A 16,601-nucleotide genomic window follows, 5' to 3' on the forward strand; every position below is an offset into this window, starting at 1 on the left:
CACAGTAAGCACTTCTTTGGGGGAAGTATAGGTGCCAGCTTACCTGAGAAAATGTTATACTTATTGTAGAGACTGGGTGTGAGACCTGGAGACAGGCAGACAGAGTGGCTGTTTATTTTAGACCATTTGTGTGTAGTAAAAAACAAAAAACTATATCTATTCAAAAGAGAAGGTACACTTCTTAACATATTTGTTTCACATTAAAATATCACTCCCTTGATTTATTTCTTTGTTGCATTGTAGCTTTTTGAGCAGGTATTATTGAATGTTTTGCTGATGGCTTTGCTTCCAAGTTTGTCTTTTCTATAGCAGTTTTCCATTCAGCTTGGCCTATGTGTATCTGCATTGGTTTTGCTTTGTTTGCATTAGTGTCGTTAGCAGTTTGGCTGTTTATTTGAGTGTCATCTGGGACTTGTGGCAGTGACGCTTCTGCATCCTCTGATGACAAGACTGAAAAGTATGATCCTTAAACAGCAGGGCTAGTGTCCTCAGGGGAGTAATCAGTGACAGACATGCAGAGGGAGGGAGGGAGGGGGAGAGAGGGAGGGAGAGGAAGAGAGAGAGAGAGAGAAAGAGAGAGAGAGAGAGAGAGAGATGGTGTGCTGACAGCTAAATGTAAGTAGACTGAATGAGTGAGTGAGTGAGTGAGTGAGTGAGTGAGTGAGTGAGTGAGAAAAAAAGGGAGAGAGAGGCTATGATGAGCTTGTCAAATTACATCATGTAACACCTTTGCAGCACTCCTCTTGTCTATGGATCACAAACTCAAAATCCCAAATCAGAATGAGCAGCCTTCTGTCTCTTTTTCTTTCTTTTTCTCGCTCGCTCTCTCTCGCTCTCTTTACTCTTCTGCTTAACAGCAACAAAAACCGATTGAATATCAAATGCTTTATTAAGTCTAAATTCTGCTGTCCTCCTCTATAACTGAATGCAGATATGTAATGTGACTTCACAAGTTGCTGAAATTAAAGTGAAACGTTTGTGGTTAGTAGACAGTTCATGTTTCTGAATTAAGAGTTGGTTTGGTGACCCAACCTATTTTGATGTGTCAGTCAATCCATAATTCAGAGGATAAATGTGTAGGGTCTTGCCCTTGCACAAGAGAGCTCATGCTCTAGTAATAACAGGTAAAAATAAATATTGTGCTTTTGATATGTACTTTCAAGAAATCATTTTAAAATCATGCCTTTTTTCAGATACATCACCGTCTCTCATCTTAAACTGCACCATGAGAAACAGTGGTAATCCTTCGTAGTTATTTTTAAATGGTTCTGTTGGTTTTTAGTATATAACACAAATGAATTCCTTATTTCATCTATATTTCTAACTCAGACCGTGTGCTGCAGAGTACAAACAAATTATGAATCAATGAGTCACTTTCCTCTGTGGTGAAAAAGTGGTCTCCAAAAGATTCAGGACAATGGAGTAATTCAGATTTTACACAGGACCATATTATTTCTATTTCTACAGTGTCTCTGTCTCTCTCTGTCTGTCTCTCTCTGTCTGTCTGTCTCTCTCTCTCTCTCTCTCTCTCTCTCTCTCTCACACACACACACACACACGCACACACAGAGAGAGGGTAATGCTTAAAGGAGATATAGGGGACTTGAAATAGAAAATGTGGCAATTCATCATTGAAAATGAAAGACCCAGATGACAGAGAACAGTACCTATGAAGGTAATTATTCAGAATATAAATATTCAAAAGGTCTTAGTGGAGAATGATCACCACAAGAGAAAGACACTGTCAAAGACATAGAAATTTGCTGCTGAATGAAAACAGGGCAAGAAAAGTGTATATACAACAGGTTAGTCCCTAAGGGTGCTAATAGACTTCCTGCAACTTTGTAGAAATTTGTCATGTAGATCTGGTATTGGTGTTGAGTTTCATCTGCAGCAAATTACCCTGCACTGACCCTTAAAACATACACATGCACACACACGCATGTGCGCATATACACACACTCTGCCTGTTTCTCCATCTGAGTGACATATCCATCAAAGATTATGTCTATTCTGTTAACGATTGCGGTGAATATCTAAATGAAAACATTTACAGATTAAACATTTACAATTACAAACATCTTTAAAATGTTAAATCACATAATGGTTGTACCTGGAATTTTTTCCTTGTAAAGATGTAGAAAGCATGCAGGCGTGTGATGAACACAGCTGTGTCTGAGCATTCCTGCAGAGAATCTTCCAGGCACAGTAAACAGAACAGCCTCAAAATAAACACACACTTCCTGCATTTAAGGCTGCAGCCTGGCTGCTGGTCCTGCATGGAGAGGCAGACTGCTGAGAGCCTAACGCTCTTCCCCCAGCTCACCTGAAGACTACAAACTGAGGCAAACGCACTGCTAAACATGAGAACCAGAGATTGTGGTGTCACACATGACCCAGCACAGCAGGGTGGACATTGTTCATCAATATTTATCAACGCTCTGGGTAGAGTGAGTGCACTGTGCTGTTCTCAGACCTTTGCAATTGTAAATTTGTTTCAAAGTTTGATTGGTTTGATTTACAGAATGTTTGGAGAACAGATTTTGAAGTAGCTCTACAGGACAGAAGTTTAAGATGTCATTCTGCTGTAAATAGTATTGGACTCTGGGACTGGAAGCCTGTTTCCTTTGGTGACAAAGGCTCTAAAGGTTTGTTTTTTTTAATTTATTTCACATGACAAAATGTATGGCTGTTTCGGCCCCACCATCACCATGCATTCAATGTATGGGGTTTAAATTGCATATCTTGTACCATGGAAGGCTTACATCAGCTCATAAACAACCTACACAGTTCTTCAATGCTGTAAGAGCTATGGTATATGCAGATGTCTTTCTCTCTCAAAGATGGAACAATATATATGCAGATTATATGTGATATAACTGAGCATTTTCCTATTTTTCAAAATTCAAATTAATCGGACATCATCAGTTGGTAGACATTGTTTTCAGCAGAAATACATACGATGTTCACATGCTCAGACTCCAGTCCTTAATGGGTTGTTCCATTAATAGAACCAGTATATTCCTGTACAGATGCTCTAATAGCGTAAACTCTATCTCATTGCAAAGTACTCCAACTGCACATTTTTAAAAAAGTAAAGGTATCACAGTTGGCTGCTAGTCTGTAGGAAGAGTGTTCAAATTTACCACATGACTTCCAGTTGGTATGTAGCTCAGTGAGATTCTCTCCTTTCCAATAAGAATAACTTCGACCAACTGTGATCTCAAATAATCCTCAACCACACATTGCACATAGCACAGCTGGGTTTCGAACCTAAGCTCCAAAGGCAAAAATAAATAAATAAATAAAAATCACAAGGTGGATCTAAGAGTAGTCTGTGATGGACTGTACTTATGTATGTATAAAGTACACAAATAATAAGAAAGAGTGTTTTTAGAAGTAGCGCATGCAAATAAATGTTAATTAGTTATTTGTTGTCTCTAAAATAACAGTGCCCACATCCAGGTCTCTCTTCACTTGTGTGGAAAACCAGCCTGAAAGTGGTGGTAAACCTGAGTCCAGGGATGAGTGCTCTTAGCTGCCGTACAAGTGCCTTACAAATGTGCTATGGCCTAACTTACACAGGAATAACTACTCTTGTACTAGGCAACAGAATCTAAGGACTGACACACACACACACGCACACACACACACACAGAGCTCCTCAACAGAATTGGCCCTAGGGGATGAATGTCTGTAGTGGCCCCTGAGTTTGCGTGATTAACTCTTGATGAGGCAGGACTAAGGCCATCTGTAAAAGTTTTAGTCAGCACACACACACACACACACACACACACACACAGTCTTCTCAACACAATTAGGTCTGAATCACTTTCACAATTTAAAACAAATAACCAAAGAGGCTTGTGTGCTTATGGACCTTCTGGACTGCCATAATAATTACCTTCAGACCAAGTAACCAGCAAGTGAATCATTAGCACATGTAATGTGTATGTATAGTGTATATGATTGCTGAAGTGAGACACTTTACTAACTGGTCATGGGATGCTGCAGTAGCTGTGACAGCAAGGAATTACCTATACCACAAACAGTAATTATTAATACAAGTATCAGTAGTTAAAATGAAAGCAAATTTCTCTTTGTCAAGCTACTGGGAAGCAGTAATTTAAAGTCCCTATATATTTAGAGTCTCATATGCAAGTCTATGATATGAATGTCTGATTTGAAATAGATATTCTATTTTTAAAAACTGAGTGAGTGCTAGTATCCTCTTCAGAGTGCTGAAAATGGAATATCTTTACTCTGGATAGCCACAGGAGAACCAACGAGAGCGAGAGAGAGAGAGAGAGGGAGAAAGAAAGAGAGAGAGAGAGAGAGAGAGAGAGAGAGCGAGAAGGGATCTAATTGCTAATGAGGTATGAGTAGATGGTTATGTGGTCATGTTTCTGGTTTTGACAAAACCTCTGTTGGCTGATTGATTCCCCACATGTGTACATGGCCTGCTTAACCACAAATTATAGTCTACTGCATCAAAGTGAAGCAGTTAGCATGTTAGAGTTAATTTACAATTGAGTTTCCTCTGTGTACGTGTGTGTTTATGTGTGTACTTGACGGGTCAGAGAACACCCATCTCTGCCAACTTATTAAATCATTAACTCAATGGGGTAATTATGGTTGTTTTGCATTTTAATGACTTAATTACCACAGCCAGCACAATGAAAATAATGTATCTGCTAATCATCTAAGAGGATTTACAGTCATGAGTGCTGACTGTGTTCAGAGACAGGCAAGTATATGCTCATTATTATTATTATTTCATTACTCCAAAAGTACAACTAATAAATGTCATTCTTTGCATAACACTTCATTCTGAACATATTTTTTTTGGTTATCCAACTAAGCTATGTATGGAAAACATCCTCTGAAAACAAATCAATATGAAATGCACAAGGACATAAGGAATACATATAGCTGCTGTACATTCCACACATTTCCTCAGCCTATAGTACACATATACAAAGAGGCATCCTATCACCAGGACATTCCACTAGCACCTTCTATGTACAAACACAAACAGTTCAAGAAGCACAGTTAGTTAAGCATAAAACTATGCACTAAGGTCTGTTTGACACCATCTGGATTAGCTTTATTTAACACCAAGCCAAGATAAATATTTGTTGCTTAATGAACTCAAATGTTGAAAACCCATCAAATTCATCACGTGGACATATATGTTAGCAAAAAACACTTATATGTCACATTTATATGTCAGATACAAACAATGTCTTCATTTATTTGGCTCTTGGAGGTAACAGCCACTGATGTTAGATCAAACTGCAGTTAAGAATTAAGATGTATCATATTTAAGAGTTTCATTTAGATGTTCATTTTTATACAAACCAAGCTAGAATGATTACTGATTGATTAGTTGTTAGATTAAAAAAAAAGATTTATAATGAGATGGATTTTCCATTGCAGTATTTGTTGAAATCATCATCAATAACAAACATTGAATAGATAAATAAAGATCTCTGTGTGGGATATATCTGGCTAGTCCTAAAGTCTTCTTTTATTTTTGTGTAATGAATATTGTTATTATTTATATGGTGAGATTAACTCTGTACCGAGACATTGAGAAGAGAGTCATGAGGTTCATGAGGTCATCTCCAAAGAGTGAGAAAACAACAGACTGTGGTTTGTTTGTTATTGGTGTATAGCTAGCAGTGTGTTGAGATAGTAACTATATGTGAGGTCATAACCTCTGTGCCACCACCAAAAGGTATCTGATTACTGTGTCCCCAGCTCTTCATTCTGCATTTCAGCACAGATAACCATCTCAGACCTCTCAGAGTGCTCCTTAAAAGCATCCTTCTCACCCACACAAAACAAATAAAATAACCCCTACCCTAACAAAATCACTATAGAAATAACACCATATACTCTTAAAAGCTCTAATAAGACACACCCACATACATCTGGACCACCTCTGCTCAATGGCCTGGAAAAAGTGGTCCAAGCCTGTCATCACAGATAGGCTTTTAAAGCCATCAGGAGCATAGGGGTGAACTCCAGAAGATCTCCTCACCCTGAATGTGGTCCGAGGCCCATGCTCCGTCGCTCCCAATCACCGAGTGTTTCATCTGCTAATAGGGACCTCCTTTCTACTACAGGGGCGAGATGGTTTTCTGCCACAGCCAGCAGGAAATGGCTCTTTCATAGTTGTGCTAACCCTAAAGAGAGTGGGGCTGGTTGGCTTCCTCACATGGCTGCTGGTAGTCAGGAAGCCTCAGAGAGAAAGAGAGAGACATGGAGGGGTGGGGGCTTCCTTTCGGACAGACATCACAGCATTGTTCTCATGAACAATAAAGGCTGAACACAAGGTTGAATACAATACTTGTACAGAGGTTTGGCAGAAGGTTGTGAATCTACTCTCTGTTATTAAAGATCAGGTTAGAAAACTTGCTTTTGCATACATACAGTAGTTGAAAGTAATGATAAAAGACATCCAAAGAGGCTCCAGGGAGAACATGGGCATGAGCTGACAGTGATTTTAGCTGCAACATAAAAACTGCATCTGCATCATAAGTAGGGTTTGATGCTTCTGATAACTGCTTTCAGGAGGAACAATTACTGTGCTTCTGAATTCAGTGAATCTCTGGGAAGCTCATACTTTTATCTGATGCGTCACTTCACAGTATCTGTCATACTGGCTTTATTAGCATTGTTTCTTTATGAATACTGTATAACCTACTTTTCAAGATGTCATACTCTTGGGTTAGTTACCAGTCATCTTCAAACATTTTACTCTGTAACTAGATATTATTAGTGAGATAAGACCATACTATGACATCATACATTACTGGAAACAGTTCCCATTGATTGATGGTAATACAAGGCAGCCTATAAATTGTTTTTGTATCTTGCGCTGGAACATTTGAGCTCTCCAATTCCTTCAAAAGAGAAAACATTTTAAAAAGTAAAACGAAAGTTTAATAACAATACATTTTATTGTGAATATATTGTATTTGCACAATAATTATGACATTTGAATTAATTACAAACATTTTGTCATCTTCTTTAATAACATTGTACAAATGTATATAAAATTTTCAGGCTCATCAAGTTCCACAAAAAAAAGAAAAGAAAAAAAAAAGTTGTTGCACAACCTGAACAAATGGGCGGAGTTACAGGTTCACAGGCCACGCCCAATGAACAAAATGCACACCAAGAACGACTGCTAAACACTCCAGAAAGAAAGCAGTATCTCAGAGAACCCTCCTGGCACACCATGAGCACCAGCAGAGCACAGACACATGGCAGCCCAACAGGGACAGTGCTGCAGCAGCATTCAGAGAACACACACACACGCATGTACATGCACAGGCGCACACACACACACACACACATACAAACCAAAAAAAAAAAAAAAACAGCTACTGATCCCGCAATACATAAGGGGCCACTGATACTTCAGTGAAGACACATTTAATGATACATGCAGGTTCACAGTGTTACACAGTACCTTTTGTTTTTTTTGGGTTTTTTTAAATCAGGAGAGTAACAGTGAACTGTAAATCTTCTTACTGTCTAAGAAGGACTATGAGCACCCATAAGTCCATTCATAATTTTCTGTTATTTAAAGGGGAATTATACTATAGAATTCTATGAATACCCAGAAACACAGATCCATTTTTTTTCTTTCTCTCCAAATGTGTTATCATAAATAGAAACTCTTCTTTCATGACATACATTAACAAATACGGTATGCAGAATCTTGCAATAAAATTGTTGAAAGCATTCGAATAAAACCTTTAAAAAAAACATACTTGGTGTCATACAATATGCTGTCACAGAACAGTATAAAGACACTTACATATGCCAACGAAACCGCCACATGAGCACTACTACTTGGTTATTCAGTTAACATGAGAAATAATATAGGCACATAGGCAAGATTTCAGTTCAAGCTTTAAAGTCGTCATAGATGTCGCTGACCTGTGATTTGGTGTTCGAAAGGTTTGTTTTTCTTTTTTTATGGGGAAGAACAACACAGAATGCATTATTTGCACTGCACACAATGAAAGCCAAACTGGCCATATACATGTGATTAGAACTGGCCTATGTACACAGGTTCTGGACTGGGCACGATGAGGAGCCAGCTCTGGTCATGGTAGACTACTGATCCCCTTCAAGCGAGGCTGTTAAACATAGGGAAATGCAACATGCTATGACATCCAGCAAAGGCCTGGGACATGAAATCCCAACAAATCCTTCCGAAAAGCTTTTGGGGATTCATAAACGCACTGCATATATGCTGCTACATCATACATAGATACGTCAGAAAACGAACTTGTCCCTGGGAAACAGCCTGACAAACTTGTCCAAGTTTGCAATGTCTCCTCCCACCCACATACACCCTTCCACTATGCTACAGATTCACAAGAAATACAGTCCAATATGCAACATTTCACACACATTTGGCAATCACTTTGACACGTGAACTTTTAACCTGAAACATTCAGCATTGTTAAATGTTATTAGTGTGACAAAAACACCATAGCTTCACCACAGCATCAGCAAACGTGACTAATCCAAATAATGGTTAAAGCTCCATTAGAGGCCTTTAGATGGGTCGTGTACTTGTATTTTTGGATCCAGCAGGAAAGACTGTAATAACTCAGTGTAATACTACAACCAACAGTCCTGTTTCTTATGGTGAGGGTTGGCAGGGGTTTCAAATTGCTAAAAATGACCCTTTCTTTTAAATAACTCTTGGATAATAGGCTCTTGGATGGTTGAGGTGATGATCAGCTATTGTGTTAGTATCTGTTGGAATAAATAAAGCTGCATGAATTAACAAATGAGAAAACAAGTACATTTGGCCTTTTTAAACAGTTTGCAAGGTTCATCAGTGTCTGTGGAAAGTTAGATGTGTCCTTTATGGATCACAGATTTGAGGACAGCATGTGTGGGGTTTGGAACGGACTGGGCGTCACAAAAAGAAAGCAATTCACTTGTCTGCAAAAATAGATGCCCATATGATATCATGATAAATTCATACTGGAACAAATTCTGGTAGATTAAGTATCTGGGCGACAGACAATAAAACCCATAAAAGTCAAGCTTTGGGGAAAAGGAATCTGGACAAAAAGATATGTAGCATATTTGATTTCTGGATTTGTTTACCCTTTACCAAATAAATATTCTACATGAAAATGTGTATGTGTGTGTGTGTGTGTGTATATATATATATATATATATATATATATATATATATATATATTCATATATTCAAATAAGAGCAAACCATGAATAACTGGATGAAAAAACTCAAATTTGGTTCATTATTTGGTGTGCAGTGTGAGCGGGGAAAATGATTCCATAATTGTCCAAACCTACTCTGGGTCCATTTTTAAGGAGGAGACAATCAGATGGATTTCTAACATTAGAAATCAGAGCGTTTGGTGAATTTTATTGTAGCCTGAACTGTCTCGCAAGCCGAGTTCTTGACGGCATGAGCTGCTGTCTTGCACCGCTACCTCCTGCTATTGTGTGTGTTGACAATAAACAGTGGCGCAATCACAATGGCTTTGTATGGCCCTTAAAGGATATCATCAACATCTAAATGTAAAGATGAGCTTGAAATGATTCAATATGTAGATAAAATTATGTTTTGAACACGGTCAATTTGACTTTCAGAAGAACTTTACAACTGAAATCATTTTGCCGTACATTGTATATAAGATTGGTTGACATTAAATGATATTGGTATTTTGAGTCAAAAAATAAAGCTAGGAAGCCAGTTGAAAGTATTTAGTGGACATATGCACACACAATAACTAAAATTTAGCTCATCTGCAAGACTCACTGCAAAATGGACAAACCATATTTTCTATCTTTTCCCAGTTACCTGTCTGTCTTTTCGATTAAAAACAAAAATCAGTGGCACAAGTCACATAGCTACACACTTTCACAACACTTTAGATACACAAGGTTCCATATTGTATTAAATTGATTGCTTATTGTCAATTGCCAAAACCGATGTGTTCTACATGTGTGAGCAGCTGTGTCGTGGCATGTCAGTCAGCTGGACTGTTTTCATCCAGCATGAGCATATAACTGTACACAACTGACAGTGAATTAACACCAGGAACAAGAATTTCAAAATCCCAGAGTGTATGCCCAACCTTAGATATGTGAGCTCGATCAAACTTGCAACCCTTAAACATATGCAGCAGGAGCAAGCAAAAGTAAAATATGACATTAAAAGACTGCTATCCACATTTCCTGTGACCATCCGTTCCTCTAATCAAGGCAGTACAAGAGTCCTAGCATAAATGTTTTTCAGAGGACTCCAAAATAAATAAAAGAAAACTATTAAAAGTCCAAAAAGACAAGAGAAATGTAGGTCTTTTGGTCAATACAATAGTCTTTTCTTGCTTATAGAGGGCCTGAAATACCTAAACTAATGCTGTCTCAGGATGAAGATGACCCCGATTATCACATTGCCAAAAGTGGTCCCTCTCCCTCCCCTCATTCTCCACATCAAGCCTGCGACAGATGTGCCCTGCCTGTCAGATCGCGGGAGCCTTCTTACCACAAATGTATTGTACTGTTGCTTTGTACCGAGCTTTGGCACTAGGTAATATACAGTATAGGATGCTTTCTGGTCAGCATTGTTTGTGCATTTCATTTGTAAGGATGCGTGCATCACAGTTTGCAATATTGTCACCTTTCATTTTTTTATTTTACCCTCCCAATTACCAAATCCGAATTAGACGAATGTTTCGTGTCTGTGTTGCATTCTGTTCCAGCTACAGTCATGGTCGTCCTCAGTCGTGGCCGCGGTCCGGTCAGGATGAACGGTGCCCGGCCGTGTGAAGCATCTATTCATGCCAGCCGCTGGAGCTCTGGGTCAGCGCGGCTGGGCTGTCGGCAGGGCATATGCCCATCAAGCCATGCGGGTGCCTGCTCCTCCGCTGAGCAGCCAGAGCAGGAGCAGCTGGAGAATCAGCAGGGGCCAGGGCGAGGGGACCAGGCTGCAGCCCCCTCCACAGTCCGACGCGTCCTCCTGCAGCCAACACCACAGCAGGCCTTTACCCTTTCAGAGCTCACACACAACTCACACTGCACCGCTGCTCCTGACCATTTCATAAAGCAAAGCATGGGCATGCACCCCAGAAGAGATTACTGGTTCTGTGGTACAGGCTACTATATTACCTCCATACTACATTTTTCTTGCAGGACAAAGAAAGATGTGTGCAATTCCGTGTGTTTGTGTGTTTTTTTGTTTGTTTGGTTTTTTGCACGTGCCAGTGTGAAGAATGGAAGACATTACAACAGAAAGACCATATCTGGAACGTCCTATGTTTATTTCCCTGAAAAGCTCTCTGGGAAGAAACTCCACTTCCTATTGTCACAGTAAATTCATGTGTCTTTGTCCTCACAGGAAAGCCACTGCAAAGGACAACTTTATCTGTGACCATTCACTGATACCCAATATTAAGTGGTTACCTAACTACCTATCGTTATGCTATGGATGTCTGACATTCTGTGTTTTGTGTCGACATTTTAACAAGCTACAACTAAAGCAAATGAAACTGACCATCATACACAAAAGTGAAGTAGCAGCAAAATGACAGGAGGAGCAAAAGACAAAGCAGAAGACATGCTTATTGGGCATAAAGGCTCATCCTGAGAATGATGGACAGAATAAGCAGCCAATGGAGCACAAATAGTGGAGCACAAATGAAGGTTTAAAAGAATAAAAATGCGATGAAAGTAGGAGCATTCATGTGATTGCTAATGGCAGGCAGAGTCAGCGTGAAGACAGAGAAAAGCAGAAAACAAATAGGTTTTATAGACTGTATTACATATAATGTATATAAATATACAGAGGCCAAAGGTTTCAAACCTAGGCTATAGACCTAGGCTAAATGTTTCACAACTCCACACAGTTCACTTTATCATACATTTCCTTTTCCAAATCAGTTAGAGCATCAAGTAATCAAGCAACATCAGGTAATTTAAAACAACCTATCAGAAGCAAATTTATTTCAACTTTAATTCACTATACTAGATTTCCAAAACTGGTGCCCTTCAGAAAATATACTGCATAATAAAGACTAAAGCAGCAAGACAACAGTCAGAACGTTTTAAACGATCACAGTTGGGTCTTCCAGCAGGACAGTAATCCTAGGCTTAATGATAATAAGAGAAAGTACTGGAGTGGCCATCACAAATCTCACATTCAAATCCCAATTTGTGGACTGAACTAAAAAAGCTTGTTCGGACAAGGAGGCTCACAAACCTATGAGAGTTAAACCAGTTCTGCCAGAAAGAATGTGCAAAAACTCTAGCAAAATATTGTCAGACGCTTGTGGAAGGCTAGCCCAGGCATTTGAAATATAAGCAATTAAAATGCAACATCACCAAATATTAATGAAGTCTTGGTAAACTTTGTATCTGCTGAAAATCTTACATTGTAAATAAAACCTGAAATAATTATTTCGCTCAGCTATAACTTTAAAATTACAAATGCATACACTGATTGATTTAACACAGGAAATGTATGGTAGCATAAAATGTGGGGAGTGGTTTTGTGACCTGAATTTACTTACATCAGCATTGTTGTCAAAGCAGACATCTGGGCCCTTTCTGTAGCGTGGATTGTGAGCCAGTATGCAGGGGTCTGGACCAGTAGCTGATTCAAAACCATCAGGCAAAAATGCATATTCCAACACGTGTAGACACACCATATACACATACACTACCCTTCCCCACTAACTGTTCCTGACAGCAAACAAGCCTGCTTCCCTTTGGCACTACTGTACAAAGAGCCTTTATACTCTGGAGGACCAGCAGAGAAGTGTACATCACAGCATTCTGCACACCTGGTCCTGTGTTTAGTGGTCGCCCCTGATCTAGTTCACACTGTGTGTGCTGTGAAGTCTACATTGTAAATATATCTTTAGATGTCTTAAATTAGGAACACTAAGCTGTGTAATAACACCACCCTCCAGATCTGAAAGTGAAGTCTGAAGTCAGAGGTTAACATGAAGCACAGAGGCACAGTTTGTCGTGGTTCTGCGCTACGTCACCAGGGTGGAGGTGCGTGCAGGGGCCATGGGTGCGCTCTGGGCCCCACAAGGGCTGGCTGCGTGGCCGTGCTCTGCTGAAGGATACAGGGCTGCTCAGCCTGCCTCAGCAGCTTCCCGTCGCAGGACAAGCAGGTGCTCTTGGCATCGGTGATTAGAAACACCAGGTTGGTGCTGGGGAGCTTCTCCGCCCGGTACATTCTGGGGGGAGGAGGGAGAGAAAAAAAAAAAAAAAACACCCAGAAGACTATACGTGTGGTCCCAGAAGAGCAAAAAAGAAAACACAGAGAAACAAAGCTATCTACAGTCTTGCGGTTCAAAAACCCTTCACCTTAAACATGTGCAAATGCTTCACACTCAAGCAAAGCTAAACATTTAGCTGGTGATTCGTCAAAATATACAAAACTTCACTCAGTGTACTTCTTTTTTAAACACCCATTACTGGTCGAGTTGTGAGCGATTCATGCCAACACGCTGACCATGTGCTAAAGTCTTTAGTGAGTGTAATATTAGATCAGCATGTCCTGTTGGGAATCTATGATGGTTTTGCAGCTTGTTACATGCTGTCAACGCTGAATACGTTTCTGGGCAGCACCAGATTTTCTCTACATCACCACTCTGTTTTCTCTCAGCTCCCCTCTTTAGAACAGAGTGACTCATCACTTTGTAGTGCAATATGTGGGGAGAAAGCAAATGCGGGTGGGTGGGTGGGTGGTTTGGTGCGTGGAAGCGCTACATTACATCTCACCTGCTCCCTCAGTAATCACTGACTTTTTACTGTAGTTGAACACATTTAGTGGAGCAGCCTTCAGATCTCAGCACCAGCCAGGTTATTCAAACGCACACAGAACCACACCCACACACACAAATGCACAACTGGAATACACTTACATATGTACCTGCAACAAACACACACACTCTCGCAAGCTTGATGATCGGAGGAAAAAAGTGAATAAAACATCTCCTGAATATCTCAATAAGGGTGCCCCAAGCTTAGAAGACTACTCCCGCTTAGCAGCTGAAGAATGATTTATTCTTGAGAGTAAGAGAGGCTGGGATTGGGGGCAGGGAGCCTACTTCACCTGTACTTAGATAACCTGATCTCCTGGATATAAAAGACCAACCTCGTCTTCTGAGAGCTGGCTATTTTTTTCCCCCAGTTTAAATCAAGCTTAACTGAAACCCTTAGTATCTTGATGTGCATAATGTCTGGAAAGCTCAGCTAAGGTTTGCATACTTTAGAGTTCTCACAGGTCCACATTCTGTCTCTAGTCACAGTAACCTTTAGAACCTTTATTCGTTTCATTTGAAATGCAGATTTTCTCCTCAATCTTTCCTTTGCAGGTTTGCGCCAAATCTCCGTTCTGTGCATTCCTCCGGCCTGAACGGGGGCACGGACGTGCGAGGGGGAGATTGAATTACACACTCTGAAAGCACGGTCCGCGCTCACGGCATCTCGCAAATGGATTTCTCTTTATGGTGCTCGTTAAACTTTACATGTCGAAAGTAGTTAACATAGAAGAAAAACTATCGTACACAGAGTGGCACGTGGGGCTCGTAAAGGCAGGCGGGCACGCCGGGCCGAACCTCCAGACACCTCTCACTTTCCCGGAGCTCCGCCAGAGCCGCCGGCAGCAGGATTTACGGCCGGTGGGATATCGTACACATCAAGGGGATGCGGGTTTGGGCAGCCGGAGGAAAGGTGAGTGGGCTTAGACAGTCGAGGCACTGTGGACAGAGGAGAAGAGCTGTCCTCTCAAGGGGGTCATACTGAGATGAGCAACTATCCCCGAAGAGAAAGGAGTGGGCAACTCATGACATCTTTTTGACATACGCTAGGAAAAATGCACACACATGCACAAAGACAAAAATGCACATGTATGCAGACAGACACACAAAAAACAGAATGTGCACCAGTATGTCGAACACAAAGGGACTTTCCCTTCCTCAGTCCTCACCTTGAACAGTTTCCACAGTCCAGCACACCATGGAAAGACTTGTTATCATTCTCAAAGAAATACTGAGTCTGCTCCGTTATACAGCTCTCTTTAGAGTATGCATCGGAGAGGTCTTCCTCTGTGTAGGCTGGAAAACACACACACACACACACACACACACACACACACACACACAAGAATACATGTCCTCAACTGGGGTGAGTGTGTGTGTGTCTATGGGTGTATATGTATGTGTTTTTGTGTGTGTGTGTGTGTGTGTGTGTGTATGCGCTTTGTAAATATTTACAAAGTTGTGCAGAAGAATGAGAAGTCAGCTATGAGGTGAATCAAGTCGTTATGAAACACAGGCCTACCTGCTTCCAGGACACTTGGGAGAGTGAGGCTTACGATGAAGTGCTGTAGCATTGACCTGAGAAGAGAGAACAACTGTGGAGTACAACTGCCACCACCCTCATTTATCAAATGGGGTGAGATGAGAACACTGAGGCAGCCACACAAATCCTCTTACCAGGCCACAGTGGTTGCCCACCAGCCCAGACTTAGCATGTCTGCTACAGTAGGCTGAAACAGAGCGCACAGGCACACACACACACACACACACACACACACACACACACACACACACACACACACACACACACATATGCACCTACGAAAGTGTATAAATATCACAGATAAGCACATACACACAAGCATGCGTGGGCACAAACACACACTCCTGCACTCTCCTACCACATAGATGGAGCGGGATCCAGCCCCTGTCTTATGGTCTCGCTCAGGATCACACACTGATTGATAGTCGTAGGTTTTATTAAAGGAGTACAGTGAGGTGTTCACCAGACTGATCATCAGTATAGGGTCCACCTCACCAAAGAATTGACCTATCTGAACAGGCCAAACACACAAACACAAGGTAAAAATTATTACTCATTTCACGTTAAACACAGAGGTACTATTTGCTTTTCTTTCATTTACAGATCTGAAACACCCTTTGATATGCAAGTACCTTTTTTTTTTTTTTTTTTTTGCTAAAAACATAAATATTATCATGCTAAGGAGATAATGTTAGGAGTCTGGCAACAGCATAAAAATGGAAGTGCAAAAGCACCCAGCAGACAGCAATGACCAGGTGCCATTTACCGGACGCCCATCCAACTGCATTCTTGCTCCTTTTGTTTGCTGTCACAGCAAATCAGGTGTGTTGGATAATGAAAACACAAGACAAACCACCTGGGCTTAATTAACACTTACAGCACTCATTCAGATCCGGCTGTAATTAACACTTACAGCACTCATTCAGATCCGGCTGTAATTAACACTTACAGCACTCATTCGATCCAGCTGCATACAATTAACACTTATAGCACTCATTCAAATCCAGCTATAATTAACATTTACAGCACTCATTCAGGTCTGGCTGTAATTAATGCTTACAGCACTCATTCAAGTCCAGCTGTAATTAACACTTGCAGCACTGATTAATTTCCAGTTGTAATTGGCACTTACAGCAACTCACTTGGGTCCAGCTGGACACAATTCCAAAAGTAGCACACATTGGCATGATGCGTTGTATGATGACCACTGT

The 16,601-nt window shown here is 40.6% G+C and overlaps 1 protein-coding gene across 6 annotated transcripts in view; it reads right to left on the reverse strand.

Annotated features, from left to right (window-relative positions):
- Window positions 1–6,998: 6,998 nt before the first annotated feature.
- Window positions 6,999–16,601, reverse strand: part of LOC113577182 (voltage-dependent calcium channel subunit alpha-2/delta-1) — a 63,172-nt gene continuing 53,569 nt past the window's right edge. For 4 of the 6 annotated variants that reach the window (XM_081715846.1, XM_081715844.1, XM_081715847.1 and 1 more), the window contains exons 32-37: window positions 15,525–15,901; window positions 15,370–15,425; window positions 15,017–15,143; window positions 13,147–13,259; window positions 12,582–12,664; window positions 6,999–11,032 (exon numbers count right to left, since the gene is read on the reverse strand). In XM_081715846.1, coding sequence (XP_081571972.1) covers window positions 10,913–11,032; window positions 12,582–12,664; window positions 13,147–13,259; window positions 15,017–15,143; window positions 15,370–15,425; window positions 15,525–15,901 — 876 coding nt within the window. In that variant the 3' untranslated portion in view covers window positions 6,999–10,912. Of the gene's footprint in view, window positions 11,033–12,581; window positions 12,665–13,146; window positions 13,260–14,600; window positions 14,787–15,016; window positions 15,144–15,369; window positions 15,426–15,524; window positions 15,902–16,601 lie in introns of those variants that run through there. The other 2 variants (XM_081715848.1, XM_081715849.1) reach the window with 2 other exon arrangements.

This window comes from Electrophorus electricus, chromosome 6 (assembly GCF_041902795.1).
Source record: "Electrophorus electricus isolate QZ-2024a chromosome 6, ASM4190279v1, whole genome shotgun sequence".
Lineage (NCBI taxonomy): Eukaryota > Metazoa > Chordata > Actinopteri > Gymnotiformes > Gymnotidae > Electrophorus > Electrophorus electricus.